Genomic DNA, 10,065 nt, shown 5'->3' with positions numbered 1-10,065 from the left:
CCAATCCTCTGGCACGGAGTGTCTGCTGGTGCTAGACCTCTGTGTCCTAGCCTCCTTTCCTGTGACCTAGCCTAACCTCTTTTCCTATGTCCTAGCCTAGCCTCCTTTCCGGTGTCCTAGCCTAGCCTCCTTTCCTGTGTCTTAGTCTCCTTTCCTTGATTTGCACTGATCTGAAAGCAAAGGATGAGTGAAAACAATATGGAGGATGTTTACTTTCAAATGGCTTTCATTACATTGTATTTTTTTTTTTTGCACAAGTGTCCATGAAGGAAGAGAAAGCATGAGAGGAAGTAATTTGACTTATAGCCTTATATAGCCTTTCACTAATATAGACATTTATAAACTGGGTAGTTTGGCTTCTGGATGCTGATTGGCTGAAAGCCGTGGAATATCAGACAGTATGATTGCTTTCCACTGCTTAGACGTTGCATGCAACAACCAATGGTTGCACGCCACGTCATCGACTGTCGACTGTGTCCATCGACTTGTGTCATCGACTGACAGATTGCTATAACATATGTGGTTAGCTGAAAGGTAAAATACCTAGGTGTTGTAAGATCTGGCATCGTCTAAGCAGTGGAACGTGACTTGATCTACGGGTATGATGCAACATTTCTTATTTACAGTAATATTTATGTTGGTAACTGGTTTATAATAACAATAAGGCGCCTTGGAAGTTTGTGGTATATGGCCAATATGTCACTGCTAAGGGCTGTATCCAGGCACTCAGCGTTGTGTCGTACAAAAGAACAGCCCTTTGGCATGGTATATTGGCTGTATACCACACCTCCTTGGACCTTATTGGTTAAATATAGCCTACCCCTTGCGAATCTATCAACAAATGCCCAAACAAATGAAAACTGCAAAATAAGACTACTTTAATAAAAGACAAAGCCAAGTTAACAATAACATCAGTTGCCAATTGAAACAAGAATTAGAATCGAAACCTAAGGACGAACAATTCCATAAACCAATCTTGTTTGTCACATCTGAAAATACCTTACAAAATCATATCATAGATCTAACGTCTCAGACGCACAGGATGTGGACATAGATTTGATCACGTTGGCCACTCGGTGGTAAACTCTTGATCTGAATGTCGTGATTGTGATCCCTATAGAAGGGCCTTGGGAGTTTCTGGCTGCAACCTCTCCTCTCCTCCAATGCAAAAGGCCTGGGAGACAGAGGACATTATGCTTGGAATGATTAAGTGGTAGTCTGGGTACCAGTCTTTTTAGCTGACATTCCACTACTTGACCTCCTTGGCATATGTCACGGAAAAGGCTACGAGGAGTGGAATGTTAGCTAAAAAGACTGGTACCCAGACTAATTAAGTGGGTTCAGATCACAACCTTCAGAAGGCAGACTGGTGTGAACCACTATATGGTGCCATAACTTTCTGGCAGCGCCATGGTCGGCACCAACACTCGTAATCCTGAGAGAGAATGAAACAGATAAAGTTACATTTCAAATTTGGACTTGAAAAGTATTTGGTTGTTTTGACATAGAATAGCCGGTGTCTCCTCACCAGTAGATTTCTTCCTGTAGTAGATCAGTCCAGCTGCTATAAAGACCACCCCCAGCAGCAGTCCACAGGCCCCGATCACCATCTTATTCCTCTCAGGCCCAAGCAGGGAGGGGTCTGTAATTACACAAACAATTAAGACATACATCTTATAATAAATAGACTTATAAAGCCTCCCTCCCAAACACTCGTATCTCATTCAGACACTCCAAGTCCACACACCCACTTACCCCAGTCATACAGTTTGGGCTCAGTGAGGCTGAAGTGCTCCACCATACAGGGGATTCTCTCTCCAGGTGTGGGAGTGTACTCCAGGTGCGAGTGGATCTGGTAGGTCCAGTCCCCATTGACCAGCTCCTCTGTGGAAGTCACATTTGAGGTCACTTCCTGTCCGTTCTTCAGCCACATCACTCTGATGGGTTTGGAGTAGAAGTCGTAGGCACTGCACACGAGCATAGCCGGGTGTCTGGTACTGAACGGCTCCACTGATCTCAGGCTGATGTAGGGCTCAACTGGAGAGGGAAGAACATACTGGGTTCTTCAGGGCTTGCCTCGTGCTCTTTTCATGATGTTCATCTATCTCATCTAGTATGTACTCCTCCTTATCACTACCATTGAGTATGTACTCATACACTTACCTGCCTTATCTAGTAAGTACCCATATACCACAGGAACGTTGCTGCTGCAGTATTTCTTCATTTCTTCTCTCCTGTCGGCCAGAAAAGCAGGGCCTTTGCAGGCCGTTTCAGTGAAGTTCTTCATCCATTGTGTGTAGACCGTACATTTCTCTGTTGTGCTGTTGTATTGTCCCAGTAACTTCTTGTTGCCGTAGACCTGCAGCAGATACTCAATATCTCGGGGATCCTCGGAGCTGAACCAACACCTCATCTCAAAGTGTCCAAAATAGCCATCTGTCAAATAAGCAGTTACAAACAAGATGATATCTGGAGGTCTCGTTTCTCTTCTTTCATAATATCATCTGATCAACAGACCAGAGAAAACAAATACATTCTGTGGATTTCACTCTTTACGCATCTTTGACTATAGAAATATTATAAGATGGAATAATTCTTTATTAAAATACAAACATGTTTAGTGCACAATTTCATCAGTGCACGATTACAAGAACGCAGAGGATGACACACTTTGGCCACTAAATACTTAAATCAAGGGTGAAATGGTAGTGTAGATATTGGAGGGGGGACGGGGGGTCATCCCCTGCAATGTCTTTGGACATTTTAAAATGCATTTCCTGCGATTCTACACAGCTTGACATGACTCTCTTGAGGGTTATTTTGAGGGATATATAGAGGGGTATTTTGAAAACACAGTATAAGTGGAAAGCTGAAGGCCCCTCCCCCAAAATAAAAAATAAATATAATTTTTAGGGAAAACAATTTTGGGGGGGGAAACAGCTAAGAGAAAAATTTGCAGGTTTATACTGCTATTCTACACATTTTGTCATGAATCAGAGACGATTTTGAAGTTTGAAAGGTAATTTCTTGTAATTCTACACATTTTGACATGGGGCAGAGAAAAACAAATGCTCTTTTATAGCTCATCTCATGCTATTCTTCAGATTTTTCCCTTCAGTTTTAAAGCAGGTTTCCTGCTACTCTACACATTTTGACATGAGGCTGAGAGAAAATGTTGCCATTTTAAAGTAACTGTCCAGTGAAAATCTCACTTTTAAAAGTGAATATTCTGTTAACTCATACTGTTAACTCGTATTTGTGGCCAAAGCATAAATTGGAGGGGAAAAAAACAAAAACCACCTCAAACAGACGGTTAAAAAATGCTTGCCATTTCCTCATAGACGATGATGTCATCCTCCTGGGGTACTGTATGGAAAACGATTTCACAATTATTGTAATTAATTATATATCATATTTCATAGAAATCTGGAAACACTGGACAGTTATTTTAAAAGTAAAATTTGGGCATAAACCACAGCAAAAACAACAGCTTTAAACTGTATAACTGATCAACCCACCATCATACGAGGTCATGTAATGCTTAAAAACCCCAAAAATGGATGAATAAGATATTTGGCTACAGAAGTGCCATTTCTTACCAATCTCTACAGCTTCCGTCCAAAAACAAATCCTGTGAAATTATATCAATACATACTGGAGTTACTGGCTAGCTACAAGCGGCTAGCTTAGCTAACGAACTAGCTAAGTCGGTCACGGCACACATGACCACAATGACAGCGATGAACCAGCGAAGGCACACCCCATTTCTGTTGGACCATTTTTCGTACCCAAAGTTGACCTTTAAAGCCAGTTTCCTGCAATTCTACACATTTTGCCATTGTTTATGACGTGTTCATCCTTTTTTTATTTTAAAGAAATGACATGTCCCCCCCATCCCCCATGGCAATTTTGCCTATTACTTCAACAGTGGTGTAAAGTACTTAAGTAAAAATAATTAAAAGTACTACTTAAGTAGTTTTGGGGCTCCCTGTACTTTACTATTATTTTTTTTTGACAACTTTTACTTTCACTTCAATACATTCCTAAAGAAAATAATGTACTTTTCACCCCATACATTTTCCCTGACACCCAAAATGATTTGTTACATTTTGAATGCTTAGCAGGACAGGAAAATGGTCCAATTCACGCACTTGTCAAGAGAACACATGGTCATCTACTGCCTCTGATCTGGCAGACTCACTAAACACAAATGCGTAATTTGTAAATGATGTCTGAGTGTTGGAGTGCACCCCTGGATATCTGTCCATTTTAAAAAAAGGAAAATGATGCCATCTGCTTTGCATAATATAAGGAATTTGAAACAATTTATACTTTTACTTTTGATATTTAAGCATATTTTCGAAATTACATTTACTTTGATACTTAAGTATATTTAGAACCAAATACTTTGACTTTTACTGAAGTAGGATTTTACTAGGTGACTTTTACTTGAGTAACTTTCTATTAAAAAGGCATCTATATTTTTACTAATGTATCACAATTGGGTACTTTTTCCACCACTGGACTTCAATCACTTCAGTCTCTCTGTACAGAGACCATAAACAACAGGATTAATGTTGATTATCTCACCACTACAAGTGTCTATAATGGCAGTCATTCTGCAAAGCTCAAGACGATAACTGAGACTTTGGACTGACTTTGTGTATCTTGATCAATTCAAAGTCATTCTGTGGTTCCTGTCAAACCTGATCACATCTATAGGACAGGAGCAGATTTTTATTCACCTACTCCAGACAGAGAGGAGAAGAGAAGCAGTAGGTGGATGGACGAGAGATTCAGCACAGACATGTTTACTTCTCAGAGCGAGAACAGAGTTAGATACCTCCTATGTCTCTATGTGGTTAATGTTGGCCTGTGTCTATAACGGAACAGAATGAGGAATCAGATTGGATGGACCAATGTCAGTCTAGTAGCGAAACAGCTCAAGTCTTTCAGGAAGTAATTTGTTATATCGCGATACTCTCTCTCTAAGCATATCACAAAGCACTGTAATTCATGACTGATGTGTAACTACATTACCAGCTAAAATACTGTATTCAGATTAGATTCTTTAGAAAAACTAGATTACTTCTTGAATTACTTTTAAATTCAGAAAGGATGTTTGTGAAAAAATACATTGACACTTTGTTTTCTCTGACATTCAATTCAGCGTTGAACAATTGCACAAGTTTAAGTTTGTCCGCCTGAGCGAGTCTGACCACAAGTCAGAGACCACTATGACACACCAAATGTGTTGGATGGTTCCTTTGTCTTTTTCTAACACCTCTTTAAAGGGAAAGTAATGCAAAAGTAACTGAACGTAATCTGTTAGTTTGGGTAATTCAAAAGTTGCGCTACGGATTACAATTTGACACTTAACTAGTAACAGATTACATTTAGAAAGTAACTACCCAACCCTGTTTATGATTATTGATTTGACACCAGGCAAAGTTCTATACCAGTTATTGCATACAATAAAACTCTTATTCCTGTCACTGTGTAAATATTAACCAACCTACTACTTTAGTCTTGTTTGGGTTTCTATGGTATTGGTCCCACAATAGCTCAGACATGCTCTCCCATTCTCACTCACAGTTTCAGTACATTGTATAAATACTTCCTCCTGTTTACCACACAACTGATAGTTAGTAAATGGTGAAATGACATTCAAGTTTGTGATCATGTAAGTATTGATGACGGAGGGGGAATTACCCACTTGCAGTGTACAATGTAAGACGGGAACAATTAATGAATGTGATCCATTCATGTGTCTATTGTTGAACGTCTCAGGTTGGGTGCATATTTATGATACCTTTGTTCCAAAAAAATATTTCATATTTTATTGACAGGAAAACATTTGAACAGTTAGAGTAGTTAATATTATTTGCACTGGTGTACCACACACCCCCCTGCACCCCCCAAAAAGAAAAGGTGGTCAGGCCCCCCCTACCCAGATAACATATGAACATGTCATAAGCCATGGCAAAAATGTTTAAAATGACAGGAAATTAGCTGCTAAACTTCAACATTTTCTCTCAGCCTCATGGCAAAATGTGTAAAATTGTACAAAGTTAGCGGTTTCCCCCCCTCAAAAAAAGATGAAACTGCGGTACGCCACTAATTCTTTGTCCCATTGTTTACCTAAAACTGCAAGAGGATTTTTTACATTTATGTCACAATTCAGTTGAACTGTTGTCCTTTGACGTACAGGAATGTTCCGGTAGCCACTCCCAACAGTCCCAGAGTCAGGCCCACTCCACAGAATACAGCAGGACCAGCACTGGACCCACTCACCTCACGTACCTCATACTCTGGGGGACAAGAGGAGAGCGGTGCCATCAAAACATTGAAGAAATACATCTTTCAACTATTATATATTGCAGTGGTAATAGTTCATGAGGAAACATTACCCTGAGTTTCAGATTTTCTTATATCTGAGAGGTTTCTAAAGACCCAAGATAATTTAATAAAATACCCCATTTAGAGAAACAGTTGCTCACCCCAGAACCTGGTTTTGGGGTCCTCCAAGGCTGTGTGCTTCACAGTGCAGCCATAGACGTCCCCCTCCTGTGGAGTGAAACTCAGGCTGGAGAACTGGTGGAACGTTCCATCTTCATTAGGATAGTACCGACTGAGAGACGTTCCCTCAGTCACCTCCAGGCCATTCTTGGTCCAGTTGACTTTGACAGGCGGGGGGTAGAAATGATTGGCAAAGCAGATAAGGGTGTTCTCCACCCCCAGCTCCTCCTCAGCCCTGGGGTAGATGGTGCTCTCAGGGGCATCTGGGGGGGAATACAACCACTAGCTTTAAAAATCACTCACTGTAATACATAGGCATTTTTGTTACTTATTATTTCACCAAAAATGTCACTTTTCATCTTTGTTTTAATTATTGTCAAAAAGTTGATTTGCTCTTTACCTTTTACCTCAGGTGGACTCTTTTCTTCAAATATCCAAAGAGCCAAGGCATCCCGACACAATCGTCTGCCTTTAACGGCATTCTTGTAGAAGTTACGAACAGTGGAGCTTGAGAATGGCCCCAGGAACTCAGGCAATGTCCAAACTTCCTGTCCACTCTGGAAGTCAGCATATACCACTTCCTCCCCATCCAGCTGAAGCTCTGCCTCCGCCTTCACCTTTGTCTTCTCAAGACACCCCAGCACATAGACGGTCTCATGAGGAACTGGAAACCCAAACAGATAACATAAGTTCAGTTGAGTGATAAATACACCAAATCATTAAAATCAATAAAATACTTACTTTCTGCCGAAGTGCAGACGACCGCAGTGAGAACAACAATAGCCACAGAGAGGTTCATCTCTCAGTTCGTGAGCGTGTGGGAGAACTCTGCCGAGAATAAGGCACTGACAACTCCAGTGCTGGTCCCGCCTCTCGTTTACTTTAGTCTCATCTACAGATACTACTGCTAAACATGCATTACCTAGACTAGAACCAATCAGAACATTTATTTCACTCTTACTGTATCCAGGAAGAAACAGTTTACAGACCAGAGGCCTCATTTATAAAACTGGGCGGAGGATTCACGTCAAAAGGTGGCGTAGGGACGAAACACAGAAAGTGATTATGCACAAAAATATTCTGATTTAATACGTACGCACGTCCCACGCCAGTTTCCCTTTATAAATCACAATAAACTCGAAATTTGGCGCACGTGAGTGAGCGTCTTGTTCCACCCTTTTAACGCACATAGTTGCCTATAAATAGTCAGTGAAACGCCTCTGATATTTCTCCATAACGACAAATCCCGACAGAAAGGAGAAAAGTAACATGTCACCCAGTGTGAAGTGGAAGTTATTGTAGGGGAGGTTAAAGCAAGACAAAAATATGGTTTGGTGGACACATTGTGGGCATTGCAAATGCCAAAAAGGCGTTAGCGGCAGCATGTGGCGGACGCTGTGAATGCTGCTGGCTCAGAAATTAAAAAGTGGTCCGTCAAAAGTGGAGGCCAAAAGGCGCATAGCCTTACAAAGTGTTTGTGCCACGGGCGGCGGAAAGGGGACACCGGAGCTCAACCCCCTTGATGAGCGACTTGCCGGTATTATATGGGCCCACCTCTTGAGTAGTGACGGGGTGGGACACGGACATGCAAGACGCACCGGATGATCCAGGTATGTAATTAGTATTCACTCGTTTGAAAAGAGTAAACCAGATGCATTCAAGTTGTTTACACATTCTATTGTTTTTAGTCGCTGCGTGTTCCAGCGGGGTCGGTGGTGCTGCTGCTGAGCAGGAGCTGAGTGTTCCAGCGGGGTCGGTGGTGCTGCTGCTGAGCAGGAGCTGAGTGTTCCAGCGGGGTCGGTGGTGCTGCTGCTGAGCAGGAGCTGAGTGTTCCAGCGGGGTCGGTGGTGCTGCTGCTGAGCAGGAGCTGAGTGTTCCAGCGGGGTCGGTGGTGCTGCTGCTGAGCAGGAGCTGAGTGTTCCAGCGGGGTCGGTGGTGCTGCTGCTGAGCAGGAGCTGAGTGTTCCAGCGGGGTCGGTGGTGCTGCTGCTGAGCAGGAGCTGAGTGTTCCAGCGGGGTCGGTGGTGCTGCTGCTGAGCAGGAGCTGAGTGTTCCAGCGGGGTCGGTGGTGCTGCTGAGCAGGAGCTGAGTGCGCCCAGCCCCGGCGTCTCCACAGCACCTTGTGCGTCACAGCCCTCCAGCGGCCGTGTCCTCAGATGCAGTCCTGCCAACGCAGAGAGACACCATCGACGCTATCAACGAGGTTGCCAAGGAGTTGAAGTGCAGGCACGGCTTTGTTTCTGCGGGTGCTTCTCTGTAAAGCTGGGCCCACTACAGCACAGAGATCCAAGAGAACAGCTCTCGGCAATCCTAACCGGCTCATAAAGCACTCCTCATCATTGGCCAGTAAATCTTGCTGGTCTCTGAAAAGTCGCGCTCTCTGAATTCTTCCATTCGCCACATCTCCCAACAGTGCCAAAGCAGCTTTTGTGCGTCATTACGCATTGTAATTGCATGAGTTTTAATACCCACCCATTTGATAGTCAAAGCTACCCAATTGCGTAACACCTTCAGGCGTGGTAATTACCCTGATTGACAATGACAGGGCCATTATCACATTGACAGTTCCGCGCAACGAACATGTGATAATATATGAAACGGTGCACTCGTATCTGCCCGGCTATTGCATCGTAAACGTCGTAAATCAGTTATAACATAATTTGTCCTCCTGTTCACCTTAGTATTTATTAGAATACATTTCATAACATGCATTAATTGTTTAATAATTACAGATCCAATTAAATATGATTCCCGATTAAACTGGACAACATGAGGGGTTCTTTTGCAAAAACATATCTCCGTTTGTATTTATCCTAAATCGTGTTTTGTGTGTGTGTGTGTGAACTCCAGGGAACTCTTCATATCATACGTGAGAGGTAATATTTCGATTTATTTTACACAATGGTATCAATTTCAAAGCGTTTCTCGAGTTTCATCCTTCTGCCATCGGAGTCGCAGTTTCTAATTTCTCCAGTTTATGTGCGTACATATGGGCCAGTGTCCCAAAGTTTGCTTAGAAAGTGATGTACTCCTTCTTTTGTGCCAAGCGACGTTTATAAATGAGGCCCCAGGAGAGTAGAGGACTCCTCTGGTGAACTAAGCACTATATTTAAGCAATAAGGCACAAGGGGGTGTGGCATATGGCCAATATACCACGGCTTAGAGCTGTTCTTACGCACGACACAAAGTGGAGTGCCTGGATACAGCCCTTAGCCTGGTATATTGGCCATATCCCACAACCACCAAGGTGCCTTATTGCTATTATAAACTGGTTACCAACGTAGCTCGAGCAGTAAAAAATACATGTTTTATCATACCAGTGGTATATGGTCTGATATACCACGGCTGTCAGTCAATCAGCATTCAGGACTTGAACAACAGTTTATAATCCTGTTTTAAACACTTTATACCACCAGGAGGCACTGTCACATCTACTGTATTTTTCTATTTAGAACTTAGAAGGCAGGATAAATCCAGTCTTCTATTGGCTTTTTGATAAACCCTTTGAAATCTTGTTTTTTTTCCTGGCCCAGTCAAGAATTTCATC

General features: G+C 42.4%; 2 protein-coding genes across 2 annotated transcripts; both read right to left on the bottom strand.

Annotated features, from left to right (window-relative positions):
- Nucleotides 1-859: 859 nt before the first annotated feature.
- On the bottom strand, nt 860-5,547 carry LOC106574261 (H-2 class II histocompatibility antigen, E-S beta chain). Its single transcript, XM_045719035.1, has 4 exons — nt 4,746-5,547; nt 2,164-2,436; nt 1,756-2,037; nt 860-1,642 (listed from the first exon to the last, which is right to left on the bottom strand). Exons 1-4 carry the CDS (start codon nt 4,807-4,809, stop codon nt 1,461-1,463), a joined length of 801 nt encoding a protein of 266 aa, XP_045574991.1. The 5' UTR covers nt 4,810-5,547; the 3' UTR covers nt 860-1,460.
- A 279-nt stretch (nt 5,548-5,826) lies between these two features.
- LOC106574265 (H-2 class II histocompatibility antigen, A-Q alpha chain) lies at nt 5,827-7,521 on the bottom strand. Its single transcript, XM_014150051.2, has 4 exons — nt 7,261-7,521; nt 6,920-7,183; nt 6,501-6,782; nt 5,827-6,311 (listed from the first exon to the last, which is right to left on the bottom strand). Exons 1-4 carry the CDS (start codon nt 7,316-7,318, stop codon nt 6,181-6,183), a joined length of 735 nt encoding a protein of 244 aa, XP_014005526.1. The 5' UTR covers nt 7,319-7,521; the 3' UTR covers nt 5,827-6,180.
- Between the last annotated feature and the right edge of the window lie 2,544 nt (nt 7,522-10,065).

This window comes from Salmo salar, chromosome ssa05 (assembly GCF_905237065.1).
Source record: "Salmo salar chromosome ssa05, Ssal_v3.1, whole genome shotgun sequence".
In the NCBI taxonomy this organism is placed as follows: domain Eukaryota; kingdom Metazoa; phylum Chordata; class Actinopteri; order Salmoniformes; family Salmonidae; genus Salmo; species Salmo salar.
Note: the sequence above shows the minus strand (reverse complement) of the source record. Positions and strands in the feature narration are given on the sequence as shown.